At 33.3% G+C, this 20,607-nt stretch overlaps 1 protein-coding gene across 1 annotated transcript in view; it reads left to right on the forward strand.

Moving 5' to 3' along the window:
• Positions 1 to 20,607, forward strand: part of XRN1 (5'-3' exoribonuclease 1) — an 88,073-nt gene that overhangs the window by 41,765 nt on the left and 25,701 nt on the right. The window contains exons 21-30 of the mRNA XM_051983344.1: positions 687 to 849; positions 1,412 to 1,525; positions 1,653 to 1,751; positions 3,442 to 3,557; positions 6,547 to 6,693; positions 8,900 to 8,989; positions 9,358 to 9,493; positions 16,035 to 16,091; positions 16,219 to 16,351; positions 17,250 to 17,319. Coding sequence (XP_051839304.1) covers positions 687 to 849; positions 1,412 to 1,525; positions 1,653 to 1,751; positions 3,442 to 3,557; positions 6,547 to 6,693; positions 8,900 to 8,989; positions 9,358 to 9,493; positions 16,035 to 16,091; positions 16,219 to 16,351; positions 17,250 to 17,319 — 1,125 coding nt within the window. The remainder of the gene's footprint in view (positions 1 to 686; positions 850 to 1,411; positions 1,526 to 1,652; positions 1,752 to 3,441; positions 3,558 to 6,546; positions 6,694 to 8,899; positions 8,990 to 9,357; positions 9,494 to 16,034; positions 16,092 to 16,218; positions 16,352 to 17,249; positions 17,320 to 20,607) is intronic.

Raw genomic sequence — 20,607 nt, forward strand, 5'->3', positions numbered from 1 at the left:
GATATTTTAGTCAATCCATATTTCTCCATTAGAATAATTGGTCATGAATTTTTTTTCCCTTTCAGGTGAAATTTTAATTTTGCATTAGAAGGTATTTCAGTATATCATCAGTGTATGCTTCCGGATTGTCTTTATAAAATGAGTTAACGTATAAATTAAGTATTGAGTAAATTTAGATCTTTAATTTGTAGTGTATTTTTTAAAATATAAAACTTGTTCAAATCAAATGTTACATTGTTTTAAAAGCAAGTAAGCTACAAATTAGTTTGGTTTTTTCCCCCCCTCTATTACTAGTTTCAGTCTGCTGCTGCCTTTTTCTACTTACAGGTATCTTTACAGAACAATATGTATATATATATATATATATATGCATATGTGTGTGTGTATGTGTGTATACACACACACAATTTGATATTTATTTATTTTAGTTTTTTCCCTTGAGAATTCCATATAATTCTTATTCACACAATATGATATGCATACTTCTGAGTAGGATCAGATAACAGCAGAAGGATATTAACAATACATAGAACATGAAAAGTATATCCAGAGTTGTTCACATATTTCTTTAAAGGCTTTCTGGGCATTTAATTATTAATCCAGTTGAAACAGTTTTGGACAGGGACTGGGTTCTACTCCCGACTTATTTACATATATAAGTTTCTCCCTTGTATTCCCCCTTTTAGCTACCAGAGAAGAAAAGGAATAATAATAAATGAAACTTCTGTTGTTGTGTATGCTCAGTTACTTACCGGTCATAAATATCAATTAAATCAAAATGGTGAGGTTCATCTGGAGAAACAGTGGTCAAAACAAGTTCTTCCTTTTGTTTATCAAACTATTGTCAAGGTAAGGCTCCTTTTAGGCTTCAATCTCTTCTTGATGCCTACTATTGCACACTACTTAAAGAAAAAGATAAATCCTATTACCTTTTATAAGGTAGTAAAATGGAAAAATAACTCTGTGACTTAAAATTATGAATGTGACATTTTCTGAATTGCTGGTATTCTAGAAAGAAGGGTAAAAAACAGAATTTAGCTTGTGATAGCTAAATTTTTCCAAAATATAAAGCATTATTTGCAACCATGCATTTACTACTTTTTTTTTTATTTGTGTGCTACTAATATATTTTCCTCTCCCAATATAAATCTACATAAAATAGTAAACATAAAATTATCTTTTTTAGCAGTATTTTTAAGGTATAGTTACTCTGAATATTCGACAATGGACTTTAAAAGATAGTATGGTGCCTTTTTTTTTTTTTTTTTTTTTTTTACAATATCTGATTGTATTATTCACAGAAAATAATCATGGGTAAAATTTTCTTTCCATACAGTTACAAACTCAAAACAGAAATCTTAAATTCTTTTGAAAATTTCACTCTTACTGATTTTTATGTCTTTGTTTTTAGGATATCAGTGCTTTTGAGACACATTTCTCTAATATCAAAACATTGGATGACCTGTTTCCACCTAGAAGTACAGTCTTTATGCTGGGAACTCCTTACTATGGCTGCACAGGCGAAGTTCGTTCTCATTATTTATTACTGATTTTAATTCTCTTTTCATGTTTTTAAAATTATGGCTTACATTTTAATTTAGGTGAGAAGTTAAATGTAAAAGCTCTTTAACAAACTTTTTTTCTTCTCAAAGGTTCAGGATTCAGGGGATGTGATCACAGAAGGTAGAATTCGTGTGGTTTTCAACATTCCATGTGAACCTCATCTTGATGCCTTAATACAGAACCAGCATGTGAGTATAGCCTTTCACCTTGTCTAGACAAATAGTCTATCTTTGCATGAGATGTTAAAAGTATTTAGATTTATTTATTTTTAGATTTAGATATATTAAAGGTAGATAAAATGTTTTTATGTAACTTTCTCTGCCTAATAAGATATATCTTTTATTTTGGAAACATAATAAAAACATTTCCAACTCATGACTGGTTCCTGATGAGTGAGATCTCTAATACCTAAAATTCTTATGCTTTTTAAAATAGGATATAGTACTTATATTTCAAAAGCCCATGCAAACCTTCATAAAATTCTGTTTTTCAGTGAAAATTGTTAGTTCAGACTTGTACAGAGTTGTCATAATAAATCCTTTAGGAAGAAATTGGCTGGGTTCAAAGATCAAACTTTATAAATCATGCAAAGCATAGTTTGCCTGTATTTTAAACTATATAGGATAAAAAAAAATTATTAAAGCTGCTACCATTTGAAGGCTAACACTGGACTAAATTTTATACTAAGAAGTTTCTTCTTCCCTAGGATCCCTTTCGTGGACCCTTCTTCCCACAGATGTTCTTCTAATCTCTCCCTCCTTTCTTCCTCCTGGATTTTTATTTTGTCCCTGACATTCAGGGGAGGAATGTTTATTAATGGACAGATAGTTACACCCCTTTTCCCTATTATTGTCTGCTTCCTTATTCTCCTTCAGATTTAATGCTTTGACAACTTATCTTTATTGGACATCATTGTATGAGGTCATAATCCGATTCCCTTTTTCTTGATCATGGTGACCATGACCTTTTTTTTCCTCTTATCAGCAATCTTGGTAGATGCATCAATTATATGGTTATTATCTATCATTGGTACATTTCCCTTCTCTATATAAACACAGCCTCAGTCTTTTTTATTTCCTCTAAATCACTTATCCCTTCCTTTACCCTGAGACTCACAAATGTATAATTTATTTTATAGGGCATTTATTTTTATTTTAGTTTGTGCTTATCATCATGTAATCGCCATATCCCTTGGAATAAATCTCTGTGGCTCCTTTTTTATCCCTACCTCAGATAATGAAGTTTCTGATAAAGTGTGTTGTGTTCAGCAGCAGAGGCTCTTATTTTGAACCCCCATTTTATTATTTACAAAATGGGGACAATAATTGTACTTCCTTCAGAGAGCCATTATGATAGAAACTTTTTGAAAACTACAGTGTGATATAAAGTTATTATTATTGATGTCAGGGACTAGCTTCCATTTGTAACACCCACTTGATACAGTTTTCTGCCTAGTGAACACGTGCATAGACTGGTAGCATTGTTTTTTAGCCAAACTGCATTATATCTTTCCTTGAATAAACAAGATTTAATTCCATTTCCTTGTATACACACACACACACACACACACACACACACACACACACACACACACACATATATAAAGAGAGAGAGAGAGAAAAAGGTTGATTTTCATATTTTCTTTTAATTCTTGGGAATATAATATTTGGTGAGAAGTAAAAAATAAAAAATCTCCAAATTTTTTTCTAAATAGGTCAGCTACATTTAAGAATTCCTTCATTGATATAGCTCAAGGGCATAATGACAGATTTATTCCCTTTGAAATAAGAGCAGAGATTAAAATAGAGGGAAAAATATAAAGCACTTACATATTTCTGCCCTGCACCATAATGATTTTTTTTGTTTTTATATTTAAAGAAATATTCTATAAAATACAATCCTGGATATGTTTTGGCCAGTCGTCTTGGAGTGAGTGGATACCTTGTTTCAAGGTTTACAGGAAGTATTTTTATTGGAAGAGGATCTAGGAGAAAGTAAGTTTTTAGAAAAATAATTAACACTATAAGGTGGAAAGAAAATGAAATATTTAATGTTTCAATAGTGATTTAAAATATAATTTTAATTTTTCTTAACTCAGCTTTTTACGTAAATTCCTCTGATTTTTCATCTAATTCAACTTTTATGAAATGCCTTGTCCAAAAAGGATAATTCTTAACTAAAATAGGTAACTAATTGAACCTTGAAAAAAGGTATCAGAGTGTCTATATATCCTAAAGGTGTTGAGAGGTAAAGTCCAAATGAAGGAGTAGGAGGAAGAACTCTAGTCGAATATAGTCAAGCTCTACCACCCCTACACACAGATATAAAAAATGCAGCAGGCTAAGTTCTGAGTAGAAAATTCAAGGAAAAAATTACATTGAATCCTTTTTCCATCTTATGCTGGCAATGGAAGACAGACAGAGATATCTGTGGACACTGGGATAGGAGTAGAGATAGGGAGTGGGCTGAGATGAATAACTAGACAAGAACAGGCAAAGGCTGTTCATGAGAGTGAGAGCAGTTCTGATAAATCTGGTGGCAGCTGGGCACCCACTCCTCAGAGCAGACCTGTGACAGGCTGAGCACAGGATGAGGGGTGGTCATGCCCTTTGGCTGTGTAGTAAGCAAGGGACATGCAGCAGCTATGTGGCTTCCCATGACCAGAAGACGGATCTTCATTTCTAGCCTCCAGTTCAGTCCATACTCAGCAGTAGGATAAGCCAGACAGGAAACTCAGACCAAAAAAGAGCCTTCAGTTTTGGCACACTGAACTAGTAGAGATTTCTAGCTATTTGATAGGGACGAAGTTCAGAAATGCTCTATTGAAACGTCAGCATAGGTAGGTGTGTTGTTCAGAACCTAACATAGGTCGGGAGAGAGATTGCAGAGCTTGGACACGTTTTCCATGAATCAGACTACTTTGAGAGCACAGAAAAATTTCAGAGGCCCAGCCAGGGCTCTTCTTGAGATCCTGAAATAATATAACACTCAAATCCCTAAGAAAACAGCAACAAATCTCCAACACGCCAGAAGATCCAACTTCAGCAACACACATTCTCTCTAAGTTCATAGATCCAATTGTAATATAAGTCTGAAATCAAGATATAGACTGGGAAAAGGAACCAAAAAATCTAAACCCCTCCCCCCCCAAAAAAAAAATAGTGACAGATACTTTACATAAAGCCAGAAGAAAATTACTTTTAAAAATGTATAAGCAAAGTCTCTTTAAAAAGCAGAAATTGGACCTAAGTTCACCTAAAATTCCTAGAAAAGATGGAAGCAAAAGTTTTTGAAAGCATTTAAAATATTGTTGTAAATTAAATGAGAACACTAGAGGAAAAACTGGAAAAGAGCTGTAGAAGAAAAAACTGGAAAAGGAATTAATAGCTTGACATAAGAGGTAAAAAACTTTTACTCAAGCCACAAATCTCTTAAAAATTATGAGTGAATTAAATGGAAATTGACACCATGAGAAAACAAGAAATAACTAAGTTTATTAGGTTAAAAAAATTGGAAAAAATGTTTTAAGTAGCAGAAACAATTGAACTGGTAAATCTATGAGGGGAAAAAATTAAGAATCATTTAGATGGGGGCAGCTAGATGTGTGCAGTAGATAATTAGTCAGGAGGACTTGAGTTCAAATTTGGCCTCAGATACTTTTAACACTGTGTGACCTTGACAAATCACTTAGCCCCAGTTACCCCTCCAAAAAATCTAAAAAGAATGATTTGGATTACCTGAAAACTATGATCAAAAAAAAGAAGAAGATTATTTATTATATTTTAGTATATATTAAGAAGTCTTAAAAAAAAAAATCCCTGCCCATATCTCTTTAGAATTAGAGGACAAAGAATAACAGAAAGACTTCACTGGTCACATCTTGAAAAAATACAAAATGAACATTATAGTTCAAGTCAGAAAAAAATACTGCAAGCAACTGAAAAGGCAGAATTCAAGTTTCAAGAAGCTACAGTCAGGATCATACATTATTTAGTAGTTAATACTTCAAAGAAGTGTAGCGACCTTGAAATATGATTCACTAATTGGTGGAAAGGGAAAAGGATGAGGAAAATAATCTTCTGTAATCCAGGTGCATGTGAAAAAGTCTGCAGAAAGATGAGAAAAGGTGAGAGGAAAGATTGACATTTGAACATCATTCTTGTCCAAAGAAGGGAAGAGAATTGGGTATAGAAATAATTTCACTAAATGGAGGAAGAAATGAAGGGAGAAAGAGGACAAGTTAAAGAAAATGATTAGCCCTAAGCAAAACAAAGACTACAAAAATATTTATAGCAGCTCCTTTTGTGGTGACAAAAGAATTGGAACAGTGGGTACCTATCGATTGCCTATGAAAAAGAACAAGTTAGGTATATAAATATGATGGAATACTGTTATGCTAAAAGAAATGATGACAGGGGATGTTTAAAAAAAAAAAAACCTGGGAATACTTGAATGAACTAGTACAGAGTTAAGTGAGCAGAGCCAGTAGAACAAAATATGCCATAACAAGTATTGAAATTTATAATGCTTTGAAATTGATCTGCACAATGACCTACCAAGATTCCAAAGGACTAAGAATGAAACATTCTACCTACCTCCTAATAGAGAAGTTACAGATTCAGAGTGGCCAATTTATGATTGTACATGTTCTTAACACTTTTTTTCCTTTTCTTTCTCATTGAGAAAAGTAGAGAAGTAGAAGAGAAGGTAGATTTTTGTTGATTTAAAAAAAAAATTAATATAATCCAATTCCCTGCCTCTTGTTGAGTTTTTTTTTTCTTTTTTAACGAAGTGATTTATCTGTGCTTTACTTGTTTCAGCTTCTGCAGTTTTTCTTCTAGTTTGAACTGTTATTTTTCACAATTAAGTAGCCACAATTACTAAAATATGGAATCAAACCCAAATTTTTCTGAAATCGGAAAACAGTTTTAATTTGTTGCCTGATGAAAATTAATAAGCATTTTTTGTTTGTTTTTTAAATAGTCCCCATGGAGACCACAAAGCCAATGTGGGGTTGAACTTGAAGTTCAATAAGAAGAATGAAGAGGTTCCTGGTTACACCAAAAAAGTTGGCAATGAATGGATGTATTCTTGTGCTGTGGAGCAGCTCCTGGCAGAGTACCTTGAAAGGTAGTGGTTTATGAAGTCCCTTCTCATATTCTTCCCCACAACCATATGATTTAGTGGCATTAATTCATTTTGTCAAACTGATCTTAGTTTTTTAGTTTTAAATTAAATACAAACATTTAAAATGTAACTTGATTTTCCTTAGTAGTGCCATCATCACAGGTGACCACATCATTCAGTATGATGGCAAAATAGAGTGAATGGTATCCATAATTAATGTTAGAGAGAGAGAGAGAGAGAGAGAGAGAAATTAGTGAGATAACGATTCCATGACTTCCTCTTGAAAGTTGTACTATTCTTCATGGGGAAAGTTTCCAAGCCAGAACTTTGCTTCAGCCAGATATAATCTCATACAAAAAAATCACGGTATGGAATTTACTAATAACTTTAAAAAATAGAAACAACTTATATTTTTTCAATAATTTTTTTCAGTCTTATATCTGAGTTACTCTCATTTTTAGAAATGATACTTCTCCAATTTTCTAGGTCCTTACATGATTATAAAATGTTAATGCCAGAAAGGCCTTTTGAAATGACCAAAAGACAAGAACAGTGAAACTTAAGAAGTGATGACTTGTCCAGAGTCATACTTGGTTGAAGAAATCAAAATTTCCCAATTAACTGTTCTTTTTACCATACTGTGCTATGTGCATCACTTACTTTTTTTTTTTTTTTTTTTATTTTATTTAATAATAACTTTATATTGACAGAATCCATGCCAGGGTAATTTTTTTCAACATTATCCTTTGCACTCGCTTCTGTTTTGATTTTTCCCCTCCCTTCCACCACCCCCTCCCCTAGATGGCAAGCAGTCCTATATATGTTAAGATATGTTGCAGTATATCCTAGATACAATATATGTTTGCAGAACCGAACAGTTCTCTTGTTGTGCATCACTTCCTATGTGATATAATTGGAAGGGAATGGGTGTGGAATCTAGAACTTAGTAACTAAGATTTTGGACATGTTACTAACCATTCTGAGCCTGTTTCCTCATCTATAAGATTAATCTAGTTTCTATAGTACTTACTTGGTAGCTCATAAGAATTAAATGAGATATTATATATTGTTTTGAAACTCTTAAAATACTAAATGAATTTACATGTGCGGATAATGAAATGGTTTAATATTTTTTAAATATCTGAGAAATTAAAAGTGCTTACTTATAAAGTTGACACCTGTTTAAAAAAATCAGCTTGTCCATACTCACATGAGATTTATTTGTTTGTTTGTTTGTTTATTTGCTGGGGCAACTTGCCCAGGGTCACACAGGTAGGAAGTGTTAAGTGTCTGAGATCAGATTTGAACTCTGGTCCTTCTGACTTCAGAGCTGGTACTCTATGTACTACACCACCTAGCTGCCCATTTCATAGGAGATTTTAAAGGTTTCATTCCCTTTCCATCTAAATTTTACTGATAAATGATTTAATTATTCCAGAATCTTATACACAATAGTCTCAATAAATACTGCTAATTTATTATTTTGTATTTTGTAAGCATTTGAAAGGGTGAAAAAGGGAACAGGATGAGAATTTTTGGCACAGTAGTCTTCTGAGTTTTGTAATAAACTAAAAATTCATTTCAGTTAAGACATTTTCCCCCATATAAGTAATATTTTCAGAATACATTTTCAACTTTCAAAATAATGTTTTCAAGGTTTAAAGTACTATGGGAATATAAAAAAGGTTTTTTTAACAATTTTAAATGTGTATATATATTTGCTTCACTGGAATACCTAATTCCATATTTGTTACTTTCTTTCATTATGTTCAATTTTACAAATTTATTTCTGGAAAAGTAAATTCTAAATTTTCTATTAGTAATAATAAATTAGACTTAGGATTTAAACATGCATGAATGGATCCTAGAGAAAGTTAATGTCATAGTTATTATTGTAAGACTTACAAAACTCAAAAATCTGTTTTTTTCTAAAATCTTTTCTTTCTAATTTATTCATGCTAGTATGCAACATGAATTTGTTTAAAGAATGCTAACTATCATGAGTTCTTTTAAGTTTTGTCAGCCTTACTCTTTGACCAGTCTACATGTAAAGGTTTTTCTAAAGTAATGGTAACAATGTTCTGTCTCTTGAGTCTTTTAAATCTCTTTATAAATTCCCCAGCTATAGGGAGCAGTTATCTATAGCACTTGGGAACAAATGATTACAGAGGAGCACTATAATTAAAATGCATTTTATTATTCTTGGTAGGGTACCAGAACTCTTTAGTTATGTAGCTAAGAACAGCCAAGAAGATGTGTTCTATGAAGATGACATTTGGCCTGGTGAAAATGAGAATGGGTATGTAATTTTTTTGTCATTTCAGTGATGCAGTAGTCCAAATCAGTGGTCCCAGTTGTTGACCAGACTAATTATAAAATCTTGTTCATTGTTCAAGTAAAGTTATATTTTAATAATGATGCTAATGACATTGTTTTCATTTCATATGTTCAGTGAATGTTTTTAAGATACGATTTTTGTTAATGTTGATTTTGGTCTTAGGACATAATATTTCCAAGTTTATGTTGGTTCTTTGTCTCTAGAATAAACTTAAATGATTATATATTTGTAAGATCACAAATCTGGGGATGTTGTAATTTTGCTATGATATATAATCCCTCAGAACATTATCTCTGGAAGAAAAATAATGAATTTTTTTTTTAATGTAGTGCTGAGAAAGTTCAAGAAATTGTTACGTGGCTAAAGGCGCATCCTGTCAGTGCTTTGTCTCGCTCATCTTGTGATTTACAAATTCTGGATGCAGCTATTGTTGAGAAAATTGAAGAAGAAGTAGAAAAGTGCAAGGTACACGTTTTCAATAAATGGGATTGAGTTAATGAAATACCACAGAACTAAGAGAAAATTTGCAAAGTTTTGTAAGGGACCTATTTTGTATCACAGCTAAATAGACATATTTACATGTTGGTATTTGCATTTTGGTAATACACAATCTTTTCACATCAGTTTAAAGAATTCTAAGAACTTTGATTCATCATTTATAGCACACCAGGTTCTGGATGTATAATTCAGTTTTCTTTTATATCTTTAATTTTTTAAAATGTAATTATAGTAAAGTCAATGGGGCCTAGATAGTTCTGAATTATTTAAAATATTCAGGATGAATAGTTATTTGAGAACAAAGTTAAGGCGTTGTTTTCAAAAAAATTTTTTAGAAATAATAAAACTTATACATTGTATGAGAGGTGACATGATGTGGAGATTCCTCCCATGAGTCAAACAGATCTTTTTTTCAAATCCTGCCTCTGCCACATAATAGCTGCACAACCACAGTTAATGACAAATTGTTTTATTGCACCCAACAATTCTTTTGAGACTGTAAGTCAGAGACAAGTATCTGCCTTCTTTCCACATTGGAAGTTTCCTACACAAATTCACAGATCTGAATTCCCATTGTGCACCCCCAAAAAATATTCATAAGTTCTTGATATATTTTTATGAAATCACTTCTAAAATGTTACCTATTCTTACACTTAGAAACGTAATCATTATAGTAATTTTGGTCTTATTTTAGAGATTACAGTTTATTCTATTCTGTAAATCTTTCAATGGTCTTTGACCAAAATCAATAAAAGTCTGTTCCAACCTAGATTATTAAATTGTTAATTTATGTGTTTGGGTTTTTTTTTTTTTTTTTAAATTTTAACCTTGATTAAACAAGAACTAATTTAAATTTTCCTAGCCTAAATTTATCCAGTTATGTCTCACATGAGCATTTAACATCCAAAATTAAAAGTATGGTGTAGATAACATTTAGAGATAGGGAAAATTTTTGTCAATGTTGGCTACAATTTTTTTTGATAATAAAACAGTAGAGAAGTAAAAAAATTAAGAGTAACTATTAGAAATGCAAATTTTTTGGCTTTAATCTTACTCAACAAGTATTCATTGAACTTCTACTATGTGCACATATAAATATGCTATTTCTCTTCCCCATTAAGAATGTAAGCTCTTTGAAGGCAGGGATTGTTTCTGATTTTGCTTTATATTACTAATATTATTACTAGTACATTGCCTGACTAATATAGTGCACTTAACGTGCTTATTGATTGATATTCAAAAGAATGCAAGGTGATAAAGCCGAAATTCATGTTATCATCTAGTATCACCTCATTGTATTTGTTACTGTTTAAATAATTGTATAATTATTTTTAGATAGGCATGCTACAAAATTCCCACTGCCTTTGTTATGAATTTAAAATGTATTTCTTAGACATATAATTAGTCTGAATAGTGTGTGTATGCATGTGTATATATGGAAAAGACAATGACTTTGATAATGTGTATCCTCAGCTCCATTTCAACACTATAGTAACTAAAGTTCTATTTTGCATTTTATTCATTTATCTCATTGTTTGCTAAGTATAATATGTACTTCAGTAGAGTCTTTTAAAGTTTGACTATATTTTTGTGTATTCATCATTAAAGAATATTTGCTAAACACCTGTATATATGAGAATATTTGTAATCTGAATTGATAGCCATCTTATCCAAATAAGTGTGTTTCAAGGGAATCACAATGAGCAGCTTGCTCATCTTTCAAAAGAAATCTTACTATATGGATAACAGCAAAATCAGACTCTTAATCTGAAAAGAAATTAAAGTCTTTATAACCTCCAGCCACTTTGAATGATAGATATAGCAGCAAGTTAAAAGATTACACTAGCAGATTCAAGAAATCTTTCCCTTTTTTGTAGAATTTTGGTAGAAAAAACACTTAATTGTTTTGATTAAATTCCCAAAATATATGTTGTTTTATTCTAATGAAACTAACATAGTATTAACATTTTTCTTTATAACATTCAATTATAACATTTTGTTTGGTAACATTATTCTATGTTAATAATGGCTGGTAAGTTTGACTTGACCACATTTATTAATGTCCAGCCATGTGCAGTACACCGGTCCTAAAGTTAGGGTGCAAAGCTAGATGAAGCCTTGCAATTGTGGGAACCTAAGAAGGCAGATGAGAGAGGAGAGGGAAGTGTGAAGGAAAGGGATCTTGGATGATCATTGACAGCTTGTTAGAGAAAGCAGTTGGGATATGAGTGAAAACTCCATTTCAGTTTTGGGAAAAGAGTATGAACACTGGTAAAGATGGGAGAAGGAAGCGTAAGAAGAAGCATTAGGAAATGCTCCAGTTTTGCTGACGTATAGAATAATGTAGAGCAACAGGCAGGCTGAATGCCGAAACCAGTCTGTCCTTTCTTGATTAAGCAATGTGGAAATATTGGGATGCTTTGAGGAAAAGAGTAAAGTGGTTCATCAGGACGATTTCCTGGACAGCAGTGTAGAGGAGGAACAGGAGACAGTCAGATAAGCTGCCAGAAGTTATAGGAAGAAGAGACAAGGGCCCAAAACTAATAGGATGGTAAGGAGAATTTAGAAAGGCCAGAAAAAATTTTCAGAGCTACAAATGTTTAGTACATGACCAGATGTGTGAGGTGAGGAAAAGGAAAGAATCAGAAGTGTAGAGATTTGGCAGACATTTGTTAAATTTTTAATGTGTTCCAAGTACTCTGTCTGTTGGGCTCTGGAGAAACAACTACAGAGCTCATCCCTAAAAAACATGTATTCCATTGTAGGATATAAAAGTTAGCATTAAATGAGAAAATGGCATTAGATAGGAAAGTTAGAAAAGAGGCATTAGTTTAAGTTTAAGTTCCATTTTAGACATGTTGATTCATATTATCTACCCAGGAAGACATGTGAAATCCCTAAGGATACAATTTAAGTAATCATTAGATGGTAGCAGAGGCATCAGCCTTAAATGCCATTAAATGTTTATTATCTTGTGAGATGATGTTAATTGAGAGTAGAATATGTGTTTCTCTCTTTAAGTATTTTTCTAGCACAGTACCCAACATGGTCAAAAAATTCTTAAGGTAGTAAGTAACTTGCTTATCCTAACTCTTATCTATCCATAAGCTTTTACTTAATCACTATTACATGCCAGGCACTGTGCTACATATAGAGAGTAAAAAGACAAAAAGATCACGCCTGCCTTTAAGGAGCTTCCATTCTTTTCAGGGAGAAGGCACTAGCAACTAAGGGAGCAAAAAAGGCATCATGTTGAAGATGATGTTATAGATAAATCTCAAAGGAAATGATAGATTCTAAGAGACAGAAGTGAGAAAGTACATGCATTCCAGGTATGTGGAACAGCCTGGGAAAAGATCCAGAGATGGATCAAGGGCCATATATGAGAAACAGGAATAAAAGCCTGTGTAGGTAGACCATAAAGTTTGTGAGAAAGAGATAAAGTATAATGAGTCTCAAAGGTAGGTTGGGGCCAGATCCTGAAGAGTTTTAAAAGAACAAACAAGTTTTTATATTTGATCTTAGAGTTAACAGTTATGAATGAAGAAAGGGGAATGAATGCAAAATTGTGAAAGAAACAAGATTTGGTAACTGTTTGGATATGGGTTGGGGGGAGATAAGTGATAATGAAGAGCTGAGGATGACACTAAGGGGAAGAACCTGCGTAACCTGTCTGCTTGACAGAAATAAAGAAATTTCAGAAAAGTAGGATATGGGGGAGAAGAAAGCAATTTTGTTTTGGGCATTTTTTAGTTTGATATGACTTTAGCATATCCAGTTCAAAATGTCTAATGGGAAGTTGGTGATGGATCTTAGGAAAGAGGCTGGGGCTGGATACATCAGGAAGATTCCATATATAAAAGGGCCTCTGAGCCAAATTTTTAAAATAGATCAGGGATTCACAGAAGTCAAACTGAAAATTTGGCTTGATTTAGTTAAGATATAAATCTAAAAGTACAATTCTATTCTTTGTAAAATAATGTACTGGACACAGTTAATCCTTTTCTTGGCAATACAAGTTTATCATCAAGAATATAATTGGGCTATATAGTTATAAAGTAGAGGTATCCTCAAAGATTTTGGATAGAGAGTAGCACTAAATGTGCACAAAATTGTCTGCTTTTTATACTTCTCGTGAGTCTGTCAGTGGTCAAACATTCTTGTCATTTTCAGAATACCTGCTTATTTTCAACTAACAAACAGTCCCTGAGGATGTCATTGTTTTTTGCCTTTTGTTGTATCCCCAGTGCTTAGCTCAGTTCCTGACACAGCATAATTGCTTAATAAATACTTAATTGACTGACTTTGTGGCATATATTTGGAGTACAGAGAAGCTTTTGTTTCATTTCAGATGTTTAGCTGTGTTCTAAATGTCATTAGATAGGGGAGAGGATAATAATTGAATTTTTCAGAAAGAATTACTTTTTAAATTAGCTCTTTTATTGGATTTCAAGTTATGTCCTCAGTATTTTCTCTTACAGTCATAAGACCCATAAGATGACCAATATTTAAGAATTTCAGGAACCAGTTCCAAAATTATTGATTGTGCATCATCTCCTATCTTTAGATAAGAAAAAAAGACTGGCACAGAATTTGAATTGCCAGGCCCTTAGGGACTTGATTACCAGGTATTTTTGTTGTCCCAGATGCCTGACCTCATCTACCTTCTCCCCGTTGGTGTTTGAGAATATTTGAGACAACTTGTATAAAGCATTGCAAACTTTAATACTCTTAAGGTAAATTTGTCAGCAGATGTTATTGAGAGAAGACCTATAGGCACTCTCCTCCAGTCTCCAGAAAATGTGAAAAGCTATCTCCACCCCATGGCTAGCAGGGTTCTGTCTATTCTTCTCCTCATCTATGTGACTCCACATTCTCAGCTGAATTCCCTTCACAACACCACCCTTGTACTCTCTCAGCTCCATCATTTTCTCCACATCCTTCCTTTGGACCCCCCAATCCCTTGTGATGGGGCTTTAACTTCAACAGGCAATTGAAACAGTTCTCTCAAGGTTACCAAATACTTGCTTGCTGAGTCCAACAGTTGGTTGACAGCTGCCATCCTCTTTGCCATTTTTGATCCTCTTTAGCACTCTTTCTTCTTTTCAGATATTATCATTCCCTTTTTATCATATTATCTTGATAATATGATAAAAGTCAACTACTTGATGATCTTTCTTCTAATTCAAAACCCCTCTGTATGTCACTTAATTTTTTTTTTCTTTTGCTCCAGTCTCTTAAGGAAGAGGAGGTAGTTTGTCTCGTTACCAAAGCTAATTTTTATCAATTTATATATTCATCAGCTCTCTTCTGCATCTAGCTGTCTACCTGTTCATTCTCACTGTGCTTTGGTCAGTCATCAGTCCTATTGTCTCTCAAGTCTCTGTCTTGGTCTCTCATCTCTTTACATCCTCCCTCTTGATGATCTCAGTCAGCTCCCCTGGAAATAGTTATCTATAAATCTCTCCACTCCAAGCTATCTTCCATTTAATTTGTAAACTGATCTGCCGCAAACTTCATCGACATTTAAAGCTCTTCACATTCTGATTGACCTTTCCCTATGTAGTTAACATTCTTCCCCCTCAATAGTGTTCCCCAAATGGAGCATCTACTGTCAAGCTTTTATATAGGCTTGATTTCCCCCTTCCCCCAATCTCAGCCTTTCAGAATCCTTTTCTGCCTTTGGGTATTTAGGAAGCTTTTTCTAAGCCTACTACTCACTAAAGTATTCTGGATCCCTGAATTAAGATGCATCTCCTTCTCTTTCCATCTTCATTGACATTATTCCTTTTCTGCATTCTTTAATGTAAACTGCCCTGCTCCTTGCACAAGTGCTGCATCTCCTAACTTTGTGCCTTTAAAAATGTCTAATTTTAAGGTGCCTCTCAAATGTGATTTTTTTTTTTTCAGGAACCTTTTCCAGATCTTCACTGCTGATGTACTCCCTCCTAAACTACTTGTTTTTTGACTACTTTGTGTGTGCATATATATGTATTTGTCTGCCTGTGTATATTTTTTATCTCCCTATTTAGCATGAAAGCTCATTGTGAGGAGTTACTGTTTCATTTTTTGTATTTATGTTGTGAGTTTCCACCTGGCATCTGGAAAATCGTTGCTTTTTCATCAATATTTGTTGATTTGCTTGATTGATACTTAATTTATTTTATATCCCAAAACTTCTTGATGTGAGAGACTGATTTTCTTTCCTTTCTTAAGTATTCCTTGGAGTCTAGCACAAAGCCTTGCACATAGTAGAAGTTTAATTAAGTGGTTGTTGAATTTAATTAGCAACAAAAATCCTCCAATAAATTGATACCATTTTAGATTTTATGAAATTTTTTTAGATGAGCGTTATTCACTCTTTGTTTTTCCCACACCTCAAAATTTAATTCTTTCACTTTGTGGAATAGTTGCTTGATTTTAGAAGCTTTTTTTTTTTTTGGTAACAGTATTTAAGTGAATAGTTTGTAAATTGAATTTTTAAATGTATCTTTTTCCACTTCTTTAGCAAAGGAAGAGTAATAAGAAGGTACGAGTGACAGTGAAACCCCATTTACTGTACAGAGTAAGTGATATTCATAGCAAAATATAGCAAATTCAACTCCTTGAATTTTTCTCCCCAATCTCCTAGAATTTTGTATTTGGGGGCAAAGGACTTTAAAAAATACTAGAATTGATTTTCTTCTTCTTAGCCTTTAGAGCAACAGCAAGGGATTATTCCTGATCGGGATGCAGAATTCCGTCTTTTTGATCGTGTTGTAAATGTGAGAGAAAACTTTTCAGTTCCTGTGGGTCTCCGTGGCACCATCATAGGAATTAAAGGAGGTACTATTTTCTTTCTGAAGTCAGTTATTTATTTTAAACTATCATTATCTTGGAAACAAACATTTGTTTGGGTTTTTTTTTTTTTTTTTTTTTTAATGCCAAAATAGGCTGGAATGACTTTCAATCAGATAAGGGGGAAAAATCCTACTTTTAAAAGTTAATTAATATTTTCAGCTTATCCTTTTCTGAAAAAATTCTCCTCCTTTTCTATCTTGCCTAGTCATCTGGGGAGTGGTTAAAAGAAGGGGAAGTTGAGAAAGGGCTGCTGAGAATTTGGAGGTTTCTATTTACCACATTAAAATTATACAAGACCTCTGGCAGGTATGAATAAGTTTTCATGGGATCAGAGAAAATTTTCCTCATCTTAGTCTTTTATTTAATCAGTCTGAAAACTATTTTAAGAGACAAGTGAGATACTCTTCTACTTTTTCATTAGAGTCGCTTAATTTTTATAGAAAAATGTAATTTTTTTCCTCCCCATAAAAGTGAGTGTTTACAAATGAAATTTCAAAGAAAACTAAGCATAGTATTGATTTAAAATATCTATATCAATAAGTCAGATAATTTATAAAATCTCTATGCAGGTGATTCCCATTGTATTGATTGCCAAGTAAAAAGTATCTTTAGCTTTCTTGAAGAAAACTTTTTTGTTAGATTCTGAAAGGTTCTAAATATTGCAGCTTACTGTTAATATTCTTCAAAGCATAGGCTACGTCTGTAGCCAATTTTCTGGTTAAAATTCTTTAAATCCTTAAACTTTGCTACTTAATGAATGACATACAAAATGTAAGGATTTTTTGATGTGTAATAATATATTTCAGGAGAATATGCAAAAGAATTTTACTAAATGTAAAACCAACTGACTTTTCCTTTTTAATGATTTTTTTTTTTTTTACAGCTAGTAGAGAAGCAGATGTGCTTTTTGAAGTATTATTTGATGAAGAATTTCATGGAGGTTTAAGGATAAGGTTTGTTTTCCCTAATAATGTTTCCATTATATGTGTATCACCTAAATTTAAATTCATTCCTGCTTTTTATTTTGAATGAACTTTGTAATGTTATAGGAAAAATTTCAAAAGTATTTTTAAAATTTGGGTTCTTTTTATTAGTTAGTGAGAAACTTAGCATTAAAATTAGGAATTCCCCCTCCCCTACAATTCTATTAGTTGTACTTGCTTATTTCCTTATTTAATTTGACTCCAGATTAGACTAATTAAGCTTGTGTCTAAAAATGTGTCCTGTGAAGCTTATTCTTCCTTTACCTCCACGGTATCCTCCCATCTCCATCCTAGCCATAGGTCAACTTAGAAAGATGAAATCTGGCTAACCACTCCATTCTCCAGTGATTTGAAGAGATGAGATGCTTTTTTGATGGGACCGTTGACCTAGAAATAAGGAAACACATTCAGAATAAAGGGGAAAAGGAACCTGGGCACCAAGAGCAAAATTCTTCCAGAAAATAAAGGAGTGTGAGCCTTCTTTTTTGTACCGTTTCATTTATGATCAGAACTCTAAAAATATCTCCCCCACAAATTGAAAAAAACATCCCTGTCAGACTTTAAAGTCTTGTAATACAATCTTGTCAGCAACTGGGATGAGTGCTGGATGAAACAGTGAGTGAAATAAATATGAATGGGGCTAGGCAAGTTAAAGCCTACATTTTGAACTGACTTTATTTCTTACAGCTTCCCTTTTAAACCCCACCACAAATATATTTTTCTCTGTTACACATTATACAAATGCCAAAAAACCACAGAAAGTATAACTAAGGTGATATTTCTTTGTTCTATTAGTCAAAGTCCATCCTATTATTTATTTTCGTTTAACGCATCCTATGTCAAGAATACGCTTACATCATATCAGTCGTCAGTAAATAATCCGAGGGAGTTCAGATATAAGTTACCAGCTGGGAAACTGGCCTTGTTAAGTCCCCTAAAGTCCTGCAAGTAGCCTTGCCTTACTTTGGCCTTCCAAAAGATGGACAGCTAGCTGCTTACACAATGTCTTTTGAAAAGAATGGTTCCACTGGGAAATGAATGTGAACTATTTGCATTTTTGTTTTTCTTTCCGAGTTGTTTTTACCTTCTGAATCCAGTTCTCCCTGTGCAACAAGAGAACTGCTTGATTCTGCAAACATATATTGTATCTAGGATATACTGCAACATATCTAACATATATAGGACTGCTTGCCATCTAGGGGAGGGGGTGGAGGGAGGGAGGGGAAAAATCGGAATAGAAGCGAGTGCAAGGGATAATGTTGTAAAAAAATTACCCTGGCATGGATTCTGTCGATATAAAGTTATTATAAAATTTGAAAAAAAAAAAAAGAAAAGAAAAGAATGGTTCCACCTATGGGTATGAATTGCTGATCATTCATAAATATTTTTTTTTTAATAATAACTTTTTATTGACAGAATCCATGCCAGGGTAATTTTTTTACAATATTATCCCTTGCACTCGCTTCTGTTCCGATTTTTCCCCTCCTTCCCTTCCTCCACCCCCTCCTCTAGATGGCAAGCAGTCCTATATATGTTAGATATGTTGCAGTATATCCTAGATACAATATATGTTTGCAGAACCAAACAGTTCTCTTGTTGCACAGGGAGAATTGGATTCAGAAGGTAAAAATAACCCGGGAAGAAAAACAAAAATGCAAATAGTTCACATTCATTTCCCAGTGTTCTTTCTTTGGGTGTAGCTGCTTCTGTCCATCATTTATCAATTGAAACTCAGTTAGGTCTCTTTGTCAAAGAAATCTACTTCCATCAGAATACATCCTCATACAGTATCGTTGTCAAAGTGTATAATGATCTCCTGGTTCTGCTCATTTCACTTAGCATCAGTTCATGTAAGTCTCTCCAGGCCTCTCTGTATTCATCCTGCTGGTCATTCCTTACAGAACAATAATATTCCATAACATTCATATACTACAATTTACTCAACCATTCTCCAATTGATGGGCATCCATTCAATTTCCAGTTTCTAGCCACTACAAACAGGGCTGCCACAAACATTTTGGCACATACAGGTCCCTTTCCCTTCTTTAGTATTTCTTTGGGGTATAAGCCCAATAGAAACACTGCTGGATCAAAGGGTATGCACAGTTTGATAACTTTTTGGGCATAATTCCAGATTGCTCTCCAGAATGGTTGGATTTGTTCACAACTCCACCAACAATGCATTAATGTCCCAGTTTTCCCGCATCCCCTCCAACATTCATCATTATTTTTTCCTGTCATCTTAGCCAATCTGACAGGTGATTCACAAATATTCTTATCTTTTAGCACAAATGATTATACTGCTGAGTGTGAGCAGTAGATTTGACAACTCTATAAGAGTTACAGAATCTGAGCTGATAAGGAATTCCAATGTCATCTAATCAACTAATGAACAAGAAACTCCTTTACAACCTGTTTGGCCAATGGTCATCCAGTATTTTTTTTTTTTTTGAGTTTTTCCAGTGAGAATGAAGCAATTATTTTCCAAAACAATCCATCACACCTGATTTCTTTGCTTCTCTTTCCTGTTTGCACTCATACCATGCTAATTTTACCACTTGCCATGTCTTATTCTACTCATGATGCTGAGTGCTATTGGAAGAAATCATTTACAAATGTTAACCAAATCTTCACTGGATACTTGGTTGCTACATGTTATCCTCCACTAACTATTAGGGTCCATGTGGAAGTTGTTTTAAACCTCTATACTAAAGCTCTTGGGTAGTACTTTTTCATTCCTTCCACAGGAGGATTTAATTATCTTTATTCATCTTTACTGAGTAATTCAAGGTCAACCACTTGATGATCTCCTCTTCTACCTCAAAACCCCTCTGTATGTCACTTAATTTTTTTTTCTCTTTTTCTCCAGTCTTTTAAGAAAGAGAAGGTAGCTTGTCTCTTTACCATAGCTAATTTTTATCAATTTATACATTCATCAGCTCTTTTCAGGATTTGAGGAGCTTTCTCATTCCCATTGAGTAGTTTCTATTATCTTCAGTCTCTAGGCTGCTTCATCATATCCATGTTTCCCTCATCATTAAAACCATTTTCTCGTAGATTACCTTTTCTGCTTTTCTCTACACTTTATCTCTTGGTGAAACTCTATCAGCTTCCATATATTCAGTTATAACTACAAAGGTAATTCCCACATTTTAATATACAATCTTAATCTTTCATGAATTCCATTTCAGTAATACCAACTGCCTATTGAATATTTCCTCCTGAATGTACAATGGGATTAAATTTAATATGTAAAAA

This window comes from Antechinus flavipes, chromosome 3 (assembly GCF_016432865.1).
Source record: "Antechinus flavipes isolate AdamAnt ecotype Samford, QLD, Australia chromosome 3, AdamAnt_v2, whole genome shotgun sequence".
Taxonomy (NCBI): domain Eukaryota; kingdom Metazoa; phylum Chordata; class Mammalia; order Dasyuromorphia; family Dasyuridae; genus Antechinus; species Antechinus flavipes.